Below are 17199 nucleotides of genomic sequence, written 5' to 3'. Positions count from 1 at the left end.
GTCTTGCTTTTATGTTGATAGCGTTCCTCATACGGATTGACTAGTTCTACCCCATTTTGGATGAATGTCATTTTGAAATGTGGATATCCGTTTCAAAGAGACGGGAAGTTCTATAGCACTACTGTTTCATGATGACTTTATGCCTGAATAAAATTGCTTTGAGACAAAATTGACCTTTTTCAGTGAGAAAGGCATGTGTTCACCTATTCCGATTAAGATTCAATTATTGTATATAATTGAAAAAACCACACACGGAAGTTTAAACAGTCCCCTATATGATTTTTTTGTTGCCTATATGATTACTTCCCTCTTTGGTAGCTAATTATAGAAAATGGAATCAGTGACTTATAAATAGAGGTTCGTTTGCTGGTTCTTCACAAGTTAATCAACAACTGGAAGATGGATCGAAAACTTCTCATCGTTCTTCTCATCGCGCTCATCTGCTTCGCTGAGCAGGGAGAAAGTTGGTGGCTCAGCCGCCGTCGTAGTAGTCTCTTTTACTGGCGTCGTCGTCGTTATGACCAACAAAGGTAAACATGTACTTATGATTTGTGTGCGACTAATAGAGCAACCTAGACCATTCAAAACAGAAATCTTATAAAACATAAACTTTTAGTGCCAAGGACATGAACGAAGAAGATGAACCAGGTAACAGAATCAATTTAAATAAATTCCCATTTTAAATATAACAAGGTTATGGTATTGTGGGGGAAGACGGGACACCTTTAGCACATCAACCCTAAATCTTCTGTTTTAAAATTTTACCAATGGCCAAGGCGAGTCGTGAGGATACGGTTTTAGAATTCTGTGATTAATCTTTGTTTACAGTTAAATAGAACGAGAAAATAGAATGAAAATGTGTCTCATCTCCTCCCAGCACACTACTGTATATGGAAAATATATATAGATAAATATATATACAAAGATTTTAACCGTCGTTACAACTCAATGCGATTCCTTCTATTTTAAAGGCAAACTGAAATTTAATTAGTTTTTGTCATAATCAAATTTAAGAATTAGTATATTTTAACACATATATATATATTTATAATTATTAAATAGCTGAGACCGAAGCAATAAGCGACATGCTGGCTAAAGAAGATATGCCGGAAATGTAGATGAAAGAATTGTAGCTTCGGTGACTCAAAGAAATGTGTTTGCTGAAACTAATCTTTCTCGCTTTTGAGCAATAAAAACAAATTAAATGCAAATGTTGAAATCATGTATAACATTTTTGTCAATAGTTTTAAGCTAAATCTTCGATCCTCAAACAGTATACGAACTGTTTATAAGTTACAATGACATCGTCGGCCCTCCAGCGCAGTATACGGATTGTTTACAATTTAAAATGACATCCTCAGTCCTCTAATAGCATATACACCAATATAGCGTCATAAACAAACAAAGATATGGTGGGGCGGGAAGATGGGACACCTTCAGCGCATAATATGCAAATATCCTAATCGTGTTTTAAACAATTACCAGCGGTCTATGGCAGTCGTAAGGGTGCGTTTTTTAATTCTTTGCACTTTCCTGTTTACTGCCAAATGGAACGAGAAATTACAATGAAGGGACGTATCATCTCAAATTTAACTTTTCCGTCTTCCGCTTCAACCGAGAAAACACGCCGTCACGGCATGACGCCAACTGGTGCGAATGCCCCTACCGCTTTCCACGAGATTAAAATCCGCACCATTGCTGTCAACAGCGTCTGGTGTAAATCCAGCTTAAGTCAGCGCCGGTCAGCGCTAGGCAGTCAAGTGCAGCTAAGGATATTAAGAATACGTAGAAAAGCTTCGACTTACGATTACCGAGACAAAAACGTTTCTACTGTCGCACTAGGACAAAAATGTCTCAAATGTCCCCACTGGACATTATATTCGAATCATTCTATAAATTTGTGAAAGAGAAGTGTGGGAACTATTGACTGCGTACAAAAAGTTAATGCGAACTGTTACAGTCCGCGCGTGTTTTCGTTGGTCTGCCAATGAGGCGCGACAATAAATGCGGTCACCGCTTCTTATTCCATTTTTGGACTTTTTTGATACAAAAAAAAAACAAATAACACATGGTTTTAACATTTTTAAACCTTTAAATTTGTTTTTAGGCTTAAGTTTTTCTGTAATTTACCAAAAAACTTACATTTCCCCTATACACTGTGTTATTTTGGACCCAAATTGCCGTTCAATTTTTTTTTACGTAACAATGGGTTGGACTACTGTGTATTTCTATGGCTCCGCTACCATTCAGGTGTATTGAGATATGTGTTGCTGGCGCGGTAACATTGTTCTACAGTCGCGCCCAAAGTTAGTATAGACCAAGTTAGGAAACGGATTGTAAAACAACGAGTCTTGTTATCCATTGTCTCGCGTCTATGACGTCATAGTCGCCACCATTACGGAGCCCACGGCATTTCTGCGGGTAAAAATGGCTTTCTACTAATGTTATATCTTATCACAATAATAAACCTCACAAAAATAATCAACTTTTATTGAACACTCAATCGATTCAAGAGTAAAAAAACAGAAAATATCAAGTTTACTAACCAAAAACATAAAAGAACGTGTTTTAAACATAAAAATACAAACAAAAACGCATAACATTACAATAAACTGGTGTATCTACCTGCAGTTTTGCATGTAAATAGCCGTGATTTTACTTTTTGGCTCACAAACTCAACGCGTATACCCGGCAACGAAACTTAAGGTATCTTTGTAAAATTTGCCTAATATCGAAGTGACATTGAGGAAAACATTACTGAGTTACTATTTTTGGTCCTCTGCTTGAATTAGTAAGCTACCTTTTCTGCGTTCCGGGTCTTTATGAAATCGGAAAACGCGAACACCTTATCTGCTAGTACCATGGCCTACTCAATACACGGCCTAGGAATACACCGAAACTGCTCAGAAAATAAGAGGCCTATTGACGCGAATAATGCCCATTATAATACATTGTTACGTCACGATTTTATGAATGGATTTCCTTCATTTTGAATGCAGTTTGCAGTTGTTGGTAGGTTCAATACCAGTTCTAGGTTGTTTTAACTGACAGTTTATCACAGAACGTGTCGCAGGGATATTTCCTTGTTTAGTTAAAATCATACGAGACATATAAAGCAGCGCAAAAGGTTTATTAGTATATAAATATCAGTTTATTAAGCATAAAGAGAGACGAGCAATCAGATTCAGTTTACCAACACAGAAAACCTACGTTTTGATTATATTTAATGTAGTAGACAGGCATTTGGCAAGTTTTATAATGCAGCACACTTTTATAATTTTATTTAGATTAAATTCTAAGCCCCCAGAATTATTAAGCAAGCTATTTAAGCATGGTCAATAGGTGTTCCGTAGTTGGATAAAAATATTTGGATAAGGGTACCATCTGTGCATGTTATGATCATGAAGAAGTGGCAAGAAGATTTTCAGGAAGAAAGACTAGTCAAATTTAAACAGCGACAAAGGTCTAAAGTTAGACACAACACTTAAGTACGAAGGGAGGCTATCGTGAGTTTGTTTGTATTATACAGTCTTAATTTATGATGTGCTGTATGACCCATTTTTTGACCTCGAGGAAGAGCCTCTGTCCTGCTTTAACAAAAAAAAACTCTAGTAGAAAATGAGTTATGAGCAGCAGGACAGATCAAGGCATAAGCACCTTGAGACAAAAGGCTAATGCTTTTGTTTATCCAATATCCTATATTGTTTTTAAGGACCGGTTTTAAAAGTCCACAACGGACATATCAATTAACTTACTGTTACTGCGGTGTTGTTTTGCTAGATATGCATAGGCTGTCTTAAAAAACTTCTGTTTTAAGCCAAATACTATTTTCACTCAGCGACTGAGCCAAACTAAACTGTCGGTAAAACTTACTTGTATGCCGCACGTGGTTAAAAGTAACTCCTATCTGTTCAGTCATGCTTAAACATTTATAAAAAATATAAGATGTTGATAAAATAACCCGAAAAATAAGGTAATTTAACCGGGAATGGTAAATAAACTGTTATTTGATGCAAAAAGTACAGCAAGACAGCAAAATCCATTCATAAAACCGTGACGTAACAATGTATTATAATGGGCATTATTCGCGTCAATAGGCCTCTTATTTTCTGAGCAGTTTCGGTGTATTCCTAGGCACAGAAATAAAAAAGACTAGAACGCGCAACTTTCCAAAACCGTGATATATTCTTTTTTTCTATTCACGTGACCGCCAACTCCGTCCCCATTTCGCTTGGTCTCCATTGTAAAAGATAGGCGCATGGTAGTTTTAGGAGGTTTTAGCTGTTTATTTTAAAAACTGCACCAACTATTCAAGTTTATTAGGCCAGTTTAGTTATTTGGTAGGTTAACGTTTACAGTTTACCACTTTTTAGGAAATTAAATTATTTAATCATTTTAATGAAAAACCTTTAAGTAAACGGTTTGTTAAAAATATTTGTATATTAGAAAATAGTTGTTTGACCCTATAACTTTAAATTAAGTCAAAAAGTAAAGAAAAACTACATAAAACGCCCTCGAATCCATTGACTACAATTGTAAACGGGAACGACCCGCAAAAAAGAGAGAATATATCATGCTCTCTCCTTTGTCGACATTGGAGATGCGCGTTCTATTCTTTTTTATTTCTGTGATTCCTAGGCCGTGTATTGAGTAGGCCATGCCAAAGTTAGTATAGACCAAGTTAGGAAACGGCGCTCGTGTCCGCCATTACGGAGCCCACAGAGCGTGAATCGCCTATACAAATGCATGGTCGCCGTGTGTTTATTTAGTGCTTGTAAGCGATACAAAGCTAGAAAACACGTATAGCGGTTGTTTTAACATATAAAATATAATTTCTAATATAAATCTTGTTATATAATATTAAATCTAGGAATTAATGTGGAGTAAATTAGTATTTTGACTGGTTTTCGGCGTACAGTGTGGTTTAACAGGGTACTTTACGTTGGCGATTAAGACTAGCAGCAATCAGCTTAGTTTACATAATAATATATGATCATACCTACGAACCTACAGAGCCATTCTTTACTACATTTATAATCCAACATGAGTGAACATGCAGCTCCCAACTGCTTAAGTACTAGCAGATAAGGTGTTCGCGTTTTCCGATTTCATAAAGACCCGGAACGCAGAAAAAGTAGTTTACTAATTCAAGCAGAGGACCAAAAATAGTAACTCAGTATTGTTTTCCTCAATGTCACTTCGATATTAGGCAAATTTTACAAAGATACCTTAAGTTTCGTTGCCGGGTATACGCGTTGAGTTTGTGAGCCAAAAAGTAAAATCACCGCAATTTACATGCAAAACTGCAGCTAGATACACCAGTTTATGGTAATGTTATGCGTTTTTGTTTGTATTTTTATATTTTAAACACGTTCTTTTATGTTTTTGGTTAGTAAACTTGATATTTTCTGTTTTTTTACTGTTGAATCGATTGAGTGTTCAATAAAAGTTGATTATTTTTGTGGGGTTTATTATTGTGATAAGATATAACATTAGTAGAAAGCCATTTTTACGCGCAGAAGTGCTTGGTTTTTAAAAAATCGCAATATTTAAACGAAAAACAGCACCCAGCAATGATAAAATGCTATGCCGTGGGCTCCGTAATGGTGGCGACTATGACGTCATAGACGCGAGACAATGGATAACAAGACTCGTTGTTTTACAATCCGTTTCCTAACTTGGTCTATACTAACTTTGGGCCATGCTAGTACTTAAGCAATTGGGAGCTGCATGTCCACTCATGTTGGATTATAAATGTAGTAAAGAATGGCTCTGTAGGTTCGTAGGTATGATCATATATTATTATGTAAACTAAGCTGATTGCTGCTAGTCTTAATCGCCAACGTAAAGTACCCTGTTAAACCACAATGTACGCCGAAAACCAGTCAAAATACTAATTTACTCCACATTAATTCCTAGATTTAATATTATATAACAAGATTTATATTAGAAATTATATTTTATATGTCAAAACAACCGCTATACGTGTTTTCTAGCTTTGTATCGCTTACAAGAACTAAATGAACACATGCCGACCATGCATTTGTATAGGCGATTCACGCTTTGTGGGCTCCGTAATGGCGGACACGAGCGCCGTTTCCTAACTTGGTATATACTAACTTTGGTCGCGCCCATCTGAACTTGGTATATACTAACTTTGGTCGCGCCCATCTCAACATAACGACTTCAAGTCACGAGATCGACAACTCAGTTTATTAGACCAAACAAGCGGCATTAGGCTAGGGATGAACGTGAGGACAGCAAGAGTATAAGAAAGCTCGTACTGCCCTGCCAACACAGAAAGCATAAGGGCTTTAATAGCATGAAACACGTGTGGGAAAGCAGTAACAGGAAAGAACGATTTCCACTAAAAAGTGGCGTCTGTTCGCTGAACGCACGGACTGGGCATATAGTTTCCTGCCTTGTTGGAAAAACGCAAGTTGTGTCGCTCAATCATAAACTCAGTTACGCCAGATGTAATAGTTACGCAGCACGACTGTTTAATATTCAATCATTATGCATTAAGTTAATTTGGGTAAACTATAATATGAAATCTGTGCTCGACGCACACTCAACCGCTACAATATACTATGAAAAAAGAAGAAAATATTTAAGGAAAGGAAAAATCTGCCCGTATATTTCATATAGTATAGTTTTATTTATCATTTTTCTACGAAGTAATTGTGCATTAAACACGCCCGTTAAACAAGGAAATGTTGTAATCATGTTTTGATGAAGTTGGCCTATTCCATTCTTACATTCATATTTACATGACAATTATCTGCACGGTTTAATTCACAGCGAAACAGTTCACGCGAAAATCAATTTTAAGCCAAAGCTGTTCATCACTAGCGATCATCGCGGAGTGAAAACTATCTCTACTCGAAATGTTGTCGCTCGCATCGCTAGCGATAGAGGAAGTGACGATCGGCCGCCTTTCTCGAATCGGTAATGTGAACCCGTGGTAACGCACGGATACACGTTTGTATACAAAACAGTTTATGTGTATGCAGAGCACCAATACTGAGTCAGCGCCAGGAAGTTAAGTGCAGCTAAGGATGTTATGCATACATAGTAATAAGACTTACGCTCACCGTGACAAAACCGTTTTAACTGTCGCACTAGGACGAAAATGTCTCAACTGTCCCCACCGGACATTATATTCGAATCATTCTATAAATTTGTGAAAGAGAAGTGTTGGAACTCTTGACTGCGTACAAAACGTTAATGCGAACTGTTACAGTCCGCGCGTGTCTAAGTTCGTTATATTTTTGCTTTTACACTGTAGCAGGAAGGTACAAAAACGCATTTGTGTTGCTCATTTACACTGTTTTTTTTTTGTTGCCTAGGCAGGTGTAGCCAGCTGTAGCTGTTTTTTTGTGTTTGTAGTCGGTGGCATAAAGTTACTGTTGAAATGTCCGAAGACAAACAAGATGACGACGGAAAACTAAATAATACGAAACAATGCGGAACTTTATGGTCGTTGCTTATACTCGTAATTCCATACACGCACATATCATTTATTTTATTCAGTGTTGTGTTTCTGTACCGAGCTCCGCCGTTAACTTGTTGGACCGAGCAAGGGGTAATGTATAACAATTACTTTTCGTGTGGAAGTTTAATTCAACTGCATATATTTACAGAACAGCAGCACAACATCAGAACATCATGGTGCTACATTGGAGTGCAGCTCATGGTACGTATTTTTTATAATACAGTTCATTGTGAACTTCGGTGGAATTTGTTTTGGGGGTTTCTTCTTTCATCATTTTGAATTAATCGATCTTTTAAAGCGGATACCCCCCATAGCCTGGGTCGTGCCTTTTCGCACACTTTTATTCTAAATACAAATAGTAATTTATTTTAGTTAAATTTTAGTAACTCAGTGTGAGTTTACCATATGTTTGGTGCAACCGTCACGCCTTTGAACTGACGGTCTTTCCCACACTTTTATCCATAGCGTGTTTAAACAACTGTTGTTTTGCTATTGATTCCCTTCTCTTCGTTCTTTAAATAATTTGATCTTCGATATCGTTTGCAGAGATAAACCAAGATTATGTTATTTATCAAATACTGGAGTATTGATATCGACAAAGTGTAATATTGCATAAAAGACGTTTTACATGCATACCACGCGCAGGGAAAGAAATGGATATTTGCCAGCATATGTGAATAGTAGCTTATACGTCCAAAATCTAAACGACACTGGAAATCAATCAAACAACTTGGAACGGTTTTGCAAAGACGGTTGGACATTCGATACAAGCGAGGGTAATACATTGGTGTCTGAGGTCAGTATTTAGACACCCGTTGTTGGAATATTGTTTATGAGCTGAGTGCAGGTGATCTGCAGTTGACTTCGTGCGCTCGTAGGTGTCTAAAGCTACGTCCTAGTCTAGGTTATCTAGGGTTTTGGCTGGCAAGAAATCACACGGTTCTGTACCCTCAGTTACAGTAACTATGTTTATTGGTTCATATGCTTCGTATCGTCACATCGTTCTGTCTCTCGTTGTTATCTCGTTTCTCTTATTTTTTTTTTATTTTTTTAAATGGCGATTGCACAAAAGTATATATAGCAGGGAATTAGTTTGAAGGGAAAAAGGAATTTCGGGTGTCAGACGAACCGGCGTGATAAATGGCGATACAATGAAAAGGACACAATTGGGAGAGTCAGCGCTAACTCGGTTAACGGCAGGGTGCATCCGCCGCCGTCAAACATTTGTGTCAATATTGGGGACAAAAGAAGTCGTGTGACGTAATATTACGTCGGGCCGCTACAAATATGACATTCTATAACAACCACAGGACACTGATATAACAACATGTGAAGCATAACATACAGTTACAAAAAATGTTTAGTCTTATTGTTTATCTATAATGTACACGCATGCTATACAATCGTATAGTAGGGTGGAAGAAGACGGGATGCTTTTAGCACAAAATATCCAAATATCCTGATCGTGTTTTGAACAGTTAACAACGGTCTGTAAGAGTCGCGAGGATACGGTTTTATAATTCTTTGAATGTTCTTTGTTTACTACCAATTGGGACAAGGAAACAGAATGAAAACGTGTCCTATTTTCCCGCACCTGACTTAATAGAATATTATTTATTCGAAACTAATGAAAATCCATGCTTTATAGTTTGGTTTGGAGTGCACAGCTGCATGGAAACGACCAACTCTGCAGTCAGTGTATATGATTGGATCTCTGTTTGGAAGTTTGTTTGGTGGACCGATAACCGACAGGTTTCTATTATAATATACTCTATATCTATAATATCTATACTCTATACTCTATAATATATACTCTATATAGTGGGGTGGGGGAAGATGGGACACCTTTAGCACATATTATCCAAATATCCTGATCGTATTTTAAACAATTAACAATGGTCTATAAGAGTCGTGAGGATATACTTTTATAATTCTTTGAATATTTCTTGTTTACTATTAAATGGAATGAGAAAATAGAGTCAAAAGGTGTCCCATCTTCCCCCACCCTACTGTATTATAATGTACTCTGTGGGGTAAAATAAGACAACGGTAGTACATTTTGTCCAAACATACTAATATTAACAGCATTCTATGGGAGGCCTTTTAACACATAATTTAGAACACAATATCTAAATATCCTGACCGTGTTTTAAACAATTAACAACGGTCTATAAGAGTCGTGAGGATACGGTTTTATAATTCTTTGAATGTTCTTTGTTTAATACCAAATGGGACGGGAAAATCAAATATAAAGGAGTGTCATCTTTTTCCACTCTACTATTCCATTTGACCAATTAAACCAAAAAACGTTCAGGTTTGGTCGCAAGAACACCTTTACTGCAACCTTTATCATAAACGGGTGCCTCCATTTACCATTGTCATTCACCACATCGTACGTGCAATACATCGTCCTACTTCACTTCACAGGATTCCTTCAAATAGTTCTTTATCTAGCTGGTTTTGTCCTAGGTATAAAATCAAACTAACTTACATAAAAGATAAATATTGGTTACCTGGTAATCACTGATCATATTATCTGCATGCCATAAGTTTTCCGCGTGATCATTGTTTAGCTCAGTGCTCTTCAACCGGTGTGCAAAATATGCCAGGTGTACACCAGAACAAAAGGGTATACAAGGGTGCATCACAAACTTCAACAGTTTTCAGCAATAATATTCAGTTTTGAACATTTTTAACAAACTTAGCCACTTTCCTACAGTTTTTTTTTTATATCAACTCTATATCTTGTATCACTGGTAATCGAGAAACCTCATGGGTTTTACGTTAAAACAATCAGGGGTGCATGAGTTTGTCGCAACAACTTTGGGGGTTCACCAACCCAAAAAAGGTTGAAAAGCACTGGTTTAGCTAATCAATGATCAAGCAGAAGATTAAATATGCTTTCTGCATACCACTCTAAGAAACCAATTTTTATGTGTGCTCTTTCAGCACAAGAACTGGTCCCAACAGCCAAGCGAAGTATTGCGGCTTTGTCTGTTAATGTTTGTCATGGACTTGGTTATCTCATTCTGCCTTTGGTCGCGTATTTCATCCGTGACTGGCGTTGGTTTCTTCGCTTCTACACGGTCGCATGTGTTTGCTACTTTCCAATATTATGGTAAGTTCGCCTATGATATGTTTGTTTGATACTAGGTAAATGTAATTTTTAGGTTCATTCCCAAATCACCTAAATGGGTGGCCCTTCACCGCAGTGTATCATCAAAGAATGAAAAAATGAATGCTAAAGAAATGGAAACGTTTATCGGTACAAATAACAACGTTAGTGTTTTTAATTGACGACGTTTTTGGCTTTCTTTACGTTATGTACAATCAGCAGATTGAACAGGTAGATTCAGATAAGCAATTGTCTTCTACTATGGATCTATTCAAGCAACCCATTTTGAGAAGGCGTGTGTTGATTGTGTGTTTGCTGTGGTACGTAAGTTATGTTGTCGTAATAGAAATCCTATGCAGTAAACTTGGACTTTTATTGTAGGATCGTAACTACTCTTGGCTTCTATACTCTCGGTTTAAACTCTTCCAATCTGGGCGGAAATATTTATCTTAACTGCGTTTATGGAGCCCTTGTCGATATAACGTCCTATGTTACGACTGCTTTAATTTTGAGCAAGAAAGGACGAAAAAGTGCAACATCAATTACAATTGGTATCGGTGGAATCATGTGTTTAATTACACCAATGTTGAGGCGAGGTCAGTATGAACATAAAAAGAGCTAAAATTCGTTTTAAGCTACAATTCCGGCACATATAGTAGGATGGGGGAAGATGGGACATCTTCGGCGCATAATATCCGAATATCATGATCGTGTTTTAAACAGTTAACAACGGTCTATGGAAGTCTTGAAGATATAGTTTTATAATTTTTTGAAAGTTTCTTGTTTACTACCACATTTGACGAGAAAATATAGTTAAAATGTGTCCCAACTTCCCCCACCCTACTATATTTGGTATACCAAATATCGCATATTTTATATATATAGTGGGGTGGGGGATGATTGGACACCTTATTATTCTATTTTTTATCTCATTTAGTACTGAACGAAGAACATTAAAAGAATTATAAAACCGTATCCTCACGACTCCCATATAGACTGTTGTTAATTGTTTAAAACACGATCACGGTATTTGCTACTATACTACTTAACTGTGTATCCAAATATAATATTAGGTAAAACAACCGTGTTGATACTGTTCCCGTATTTTACCAGCAAATGTTAACGTTGGAATAGCAAGTGCGATGATAGGGAAGTTTTTTATTACAACCGCATTGAGCATTATCATCTTGTACACTGGTGAACTTTTTCCGACTTTACTGAGAAACACAACCTACGGGATAGCTTCAGCGACGGCAAGGATTGGAAGCGCTATTTCTCCGTTTATAATATTTGCTGGTAATTAAGTTTTTGATGTTGCAGGTATAAACCCGTGCACAGCAATAACCTGCTTTTATAGGTGAGACCATGAATTTATCCATACCTTTCTACGTGACGGGTTGCCTTTCACTTTTGTCTGCTTTCATGACGATTTGGCTACCTGAGACAAAAGCGACTGGTTTGCCCAATACTCTAGACGAAGCGCTTGAACTTGAAAACTATAGGTATACATAACGAATGTTTAAGTGACACATTTAAGAAAGTTGCATTGCTTTTTTTTTATATTAACAGGACCAAGATTTCTGTGAGAAAGCTATCAGCATCTTTCCGAAGAAAGAGTGAAGGAACTGCAGACACCGCAGGCTAAAAAATACACTTTATTACCAGCTACAATTTGTTTAAACTTATAGTCACATAGTATTATAAGCTACCCCAAAAGCGCCATAGGCCTACATTTTTATTTGAAAAGAATTGGGCAACATGCACAGAAGGGCCCACTGCCCCTGTATAATCAACAAAGAAATAGTCAGTCAGCTGGTTTAATCAAAGAGATTAAAATCAGTGACTGGACATTTTGACGTTACAAGGTTTTTGATTTTCTGAGGTTGACGACTCATGTTAAAAGTTTTGGGACATTCAATTCTGATGCAGAACTAACTTCGTCTAAAAAGAGTCTCGCAAAAGTGCCGCTTAAGTTTACCTTCTGCTATCTCAGGCCATGCTATTCTGCCATCTCAGAACTTCTGCTATCTCGGGTCATGCTATTCCGCTATCTCAGGGCATGCTATCTCAGCATAGTACTCTCTTATGAGAGTACTATGATCTCAGTATCTCTTTTTTTTCCCGGACACGGCAAACTGTTCATATCGCGTCTATCAACATTTCAATTAGGTTCCTGTCATAAAAAGAAATTCTTGAATTAGTCCCCAAATAATATAGTGCGACGAACCAGTATCTTGTGTGTTCGCGGTGGTTTCCCTGAAAAAATATACTGAGATTTCATTTCAACGTTAATATTTAGGTCAGTGTCAGACGTTAACTACAAATCATACATACACCGAATTAGAATAAAAATTTTGAGATTTACATGAATTCTTTCCTATTGCGGTACTATGTTTGCAGTAAAAACGAGGTGCATATAATTAATTTGCGACGAAAATCTTATTAGCCAAATAACAACATATCAGCTTAAGTACTCGGGAAATACTGTTACCATTTTAAAGCATTAGTAAAATACATTTATCATGCGCATATTAAATTAGACTAGTGACTAAATTGCAACGCCTGTACTGTAGCCTACTTTGTACAACATCTGAGCTGAATTATTAAATGAAATCTAGGCACTAGTGGAGAATCTTCCGGTACATAGCAGAATAGGCTGGTGGAAAGTGTTAGTGGTTGGTGGTTAGGGTGTTAGGTGTTGATGGTTAGGGGGTTAGTGGTTATAGGGGTTAAGGGTTAGCAAATAGGGTGGGGGGGAGACTCTTCACTAGCACCGAAATCTACATGGTTTAAGCAAACAATCTGTATTCTGTTTAACTTACAAACCGGCATAAAGGCGACAGCAGTATCTTCTACTTGTTCCTCCATGCAAACAAATATTAGCATTTTGCATATGGTGGTGCCCAAGCACAGTAGTTTGCGCGCCTATAATCAATAGCACCATAGGTTACGGACTCAAAGCCCGATGCTGCTACCACTGTGGGCATAGGCGCCAAGTTACGGGGTGTTGGGGTGGCATGGCCACCCCATAGATCTTTTTATTAAAAAAAAAATTAAAAAAAAAAAAAAAAAAAATTTGACAAAAATTAAAATTTTTGATTTTTTGGCTGGAAAGTGATACGTCAAATTCGTGGTCGTAACGTTATTTTAATTACCGAAAACTAAGCTGAAATATTACGCGCGATGCCTTTGGGTTGTAAGCCAACCTATACTGGGACCAGGGGAGGTCAGAATAACTGATTACGCATTATCAGGGGAGGCTGTTTTGCTGTCATGACCGGTCCTTTTTTCTGCAGACACGCACGCAGCCAGAAAGTGCTAAGACGCACGCACACACGCGTTGCATTCCATATTACATTCCTTCGCTTGGAATTGGAACATTTTTTCGTTCAATTGTTTTGTCACTTGTCCTATTACAACGTAACTATTAATTATGACGTTTCATAATATAACAATCTGGAGGAATGTGCTAACTGCCCGACCAATCAAAATTCAAAACATCGTGTATAAGCGTCACATTTTTACGCTCTGCGCCGGCATAGGAAATAAAGGAATGCATGCGGTAGCATACATTCCACACCTAACAAGCGAAGCAATCGTTGTGAATTTATTCTCGTGAAAAACAACGTAATGAAACTGTGGTTCTCGTGCGGTGTTTTCAACAAACGATGTTTTTTTGGCTTCTGTCCAATTGCGCACGATGTTGCAATCCTTATCTATATTATATCTCGTTCACTCGCTAATCAAAGGTGAAATGTTTATGCACGTCGGAAGATCGTTGTTTTTTTTTCAAAATTGAAATGCAAATATAAAACGAAGGTTTGAGGACCGTTCTTATTTTTACAATCATAAAAATGACATTTAAAACTTTGTAAGTACAGAATGTTGTACTCGTGGAACACCCATTGCGATCGGCAAACGTGTTGCTGCAGTAAACAACATTAAACTGTTTTGATTGGGAGAAAACAATTGGTAAGTCAGTGTAATTATGGCCAAATACGCCAATCCCAATATAAACGTTTAATAAAACACAGCTACTTTATTCTTTACTGACCTCAAACATAAAACACGCGCATTTAGTTTACTTTTGCAAGGTTTACAATGAACCCGTCAATCGCTATTGTGATGCAAACAATCAACGCGTCAATTGGTATTATGACCCTGAAAATTCACGTCACAATCGCTACTATGTTGTAATAAACAATCTGCTAAGGCAACCCAATTAATATTATGTTGCTTATTCGCGCACTGAACAATACTTTGCCGTGTTGCATGTCCTCGCACATGAAGCGCTGCTCTAAACATTTGCCGTCATCTATGACGTCATAATGATTATTACGTCATACGATTTTTACGTCACTATAGCCGGCCACCCCATGAATGAAGCAAAACTTGGCGCCTATGACTGTGGGCGTATGTGTTCTTAGGCAAAAAACTTAACTGTAATTGCTCCAACCCTAATGACTGACAGCCGTATAGAAAAATAATAAAAAACGGTATTAATCATTCATTCTATACTTTTTCTGGTAGTTGGACCTCTGACTGTTTTATAAAACAAAATGTTGATAAGGTGTGTTGTTATTCTTCTGGTGGCTTCAGCAGCTTTTGCTGGGGTTGCTAGGCAAGATAGAGTTTTGGATCCAAAACTGAGCGACAAAGAACCAGGTTCTCCGGAATATGATCATGAGGCATTTCTTGGAAAAGATCAGGCAGAAGAGCTTGATGAGCTCCCGGAAGAAGAGAGCAAGAGGCGGCTTGGGATCATTGTGGATCAGGTGGATAAAAATAGGAATGGTCAAGTGACAGAAACTGAACTTTTGGAGTGGATTAAATTCACACAAAAGAGATACGTAGACGAAGATGCGGAGAAACAGTTTAAAATTTATGATAAAAATAACGACAATATGGTCCATTGGGATGAATATAAAGTCACAACGTTTGGGTTTCTTGAAGATGATCAGGAGCAAGTTAATGGAGAAGATTCGGAAAGTTACCGGAAGATGACGGAGAGAGATCACAGGAGATTTAGGGAGGCAGATGTTGATAAAGATGATCGTTGCACAAAGGAAGAGTTTAAAGCATTCCTGCATCCAGAGGAGTTTGAGCACATGCGAGATCTAGTCGCTAGAGAGACTTTGGAGGACATTGATAAGAATAAAGATGGTTTTGTGGATGTGAAAGAGTACATCGGAGACATGAGGAGGGATGACGATGAGAAAGAAAATCTCGAGTGGGTCGTCCATGAAGAAGAGCAGTTTAAGGACATCAGAGATACAAATGGAGACGGGAAAATGGACGTAACAGAAATTAAAGATTGGATTCTTCCAGCGGATTATGACCACGCTTCAGCTGAAGCAAAACATCTTGTTTATACGGCAGATGATGATAAGGATGGAGAACTCAGTAAAGAGGAAATATTAAACCATCATGACACCTTTGTTGGTTCTCAAGCCACTGACTGGGGAGAGGCTTTAAAACGACATCAGGAGTTTTAAGTTTGGAGCAGGCTGAAAATATAAAGTACATAAAATGCTTTTTTTAAGTAAAATTAATTTTGGAAAGTATTTTATGTACTAAATTGGCTGCCTACTAATTGTTACTGCTTTAATTGCAATTGGCAACTGAAATTTGACAGAGCTGTATCTGTATTCAAGACACAATAACCTAAAAATGATTTGGTATTAGAAAGTATGAACTAAATTATTTTTCTACCTTTTTCCTACCAATTCTGACTGCTTGAATTGGCACCTGAAATTTGACAGAGTTGTATCTGTATACAAGACACAATAGCTAAAAATCCTTTTTGATTCAGCTTTTATAAGGCTAATCCTGCCTGTGCCTCTTGATTATAATACACACTGCTCTTCCAACCTTAGGAAATAGTAGCACCTTACTACATGTATCAGCATATCTATTCTCATGCAGTGTTTGCTTTATATATGTGATGCCAGAAGACTGACAAATTTTACCACACTAATAAGTATTATTTTATTTATACAAGTAGCAGTATGTTGTAAAAAATATTGTTAAAAGTAAAAGGCTATGGATACTTTTTAAATTGTGTGATAGATAGTATTAATATTTTTATTTAGCTCTTAAAGTTTTTTTTTAACAATTAGCAACAGTTAGCCAAACAGGTATCCATTACCAACTATAAACTAATAGCCTATGAACTAACTACTAACTAAAGTTAATATTTAGGTATTCCTTTAATTCTTATACCTTTGCGGATTGTGCATTTCGTTAGCTATAACGGTAAACTGTTTAAAAACACATTAGAAGTTGTACTAAACAAAATTTATATACCGAAATATCCCTTTTAAAATTAGCCAAATATTATTTTTACTGGTGCAGAGACAAAATTCTCAGTTTTTTAAATGTTAATTGTGACAAAATTTATTTTGCTAGAAATTTTTTACAATTTCTTTTCTTTACTTTTGTTACAATTTGTGTTATACTTCTCGTGTTTGCTGTATATTGCGTTGCTTGCAAAACTTGCAAATGAAAATATTAATAAAAAATGCACATTTTTAACAGTTTCTTTCTGTGTATGGGGTATAAATAATAAAATAGATCAGAAACACATTAA

General features: G+C 36.9%; 1 protein-coding gene, 2 long non-coding RNA genes and 1 pseudogene across 5 annotated transcripts; 3 read left to right on the top strand and 1 right to left on the bottom strand.

The window, feature by feature from the left end:
- The first annotated feature begins 362 nt into the window (after positions 1 to 362).
- On the top strand, positions 363 to 1211 carry LOC149741541 (uncharacterized). The gene is made up of 3 exons (XR_016387374.1): positions 363 to 530; positions 617 to 648; positions 1063 to 1211. It is a non-coding gene; the product is annotated as an uncharacterized LOC149741541 (long non-coding RNA).
- A 6105-nt stretch (positions 1212 to 7316) lies between these two features.
- Positions 7317 to 12840, top strand: LOC149741539 (solute carrier family 22 member 4-like). 2 transcript variants are annotated; one of them, XM_089893647.1, is made up of 12 exons: positions 7317 to 7585; positions 7644 to 7696; positions 8141 to 8291; positions 9144 to 9247; positions 9810 to 9964; positions 10445 to 10613; positions 10666 to 10774; positions 10830 to 10930; positions 10992 to 11206; positions 11724 to 11906; positions 11968 to 12112; positions 12180 to 12840. In XM_089893647.1, exons 1-12 carry the CDS (start codon positions 7415 to 7417, stop codon positions 12253 to 12255), a joined length of 1632 nt encoding a protein of 543 aa, XP_089749773.1. In that variant the 5' UTR covers positions 7317 to 7414; the 3' UTR covers positions 12256 to 12840. The 2 variants fall into 2 exon arrangements, with proteins under 2 accessions (XP_089749773.1, XP_089749781.1); XM_089893655.1 differs by having other exon boundaries at positions 7318 to 7585; positions 10833 to 10930.
- LOC149741540 (uncharacterized) lies at positions 7606 to 8141 on the bottom strand. Its single transcript, XR_016387375.1, has 2 exons — positions 7898 to 8141; positions 7606 to 7840 (listed from the first exon to the last, which is right to left on the bottom strand). It is a non-coding gene; the product is annotated as an uncharacterized LOC149741540 (long non-coding RNA).
- Positions 12841 to 15169: 2329 nt separating the features above from the next.
- Positions 15170 to 17144, top strand: LOC149741538 (calumenin-B pseudogene; annotated as a pseudogene). The gene has a single exon (XR_016387358.1). The product of XR_016387358.1 is annotated as a calumenin-B pseudogene (transcript).
- The last annotated feature ends 55 nt before the right edge of the window (positions 17145 to 17199 follow it).

The sequence above is a fragment of the Ciona robusta genome, chromosome 1, assembly GCF_009617815.1.
Source record: "Ciona robusta chromosome 1, ASM961781v2".
Lineage (NCBI taxonomy): Eukaryota > Metazoa > Chordata > Ascidiacea > Phlebobranchia > Cionidae > Ciona > Ciona robusta.
The sequence above is the reverse complement of the archived record's forward strand: the minus strand, read 5'-3'. Positions and strand labels throughout refer to the sequence as shown.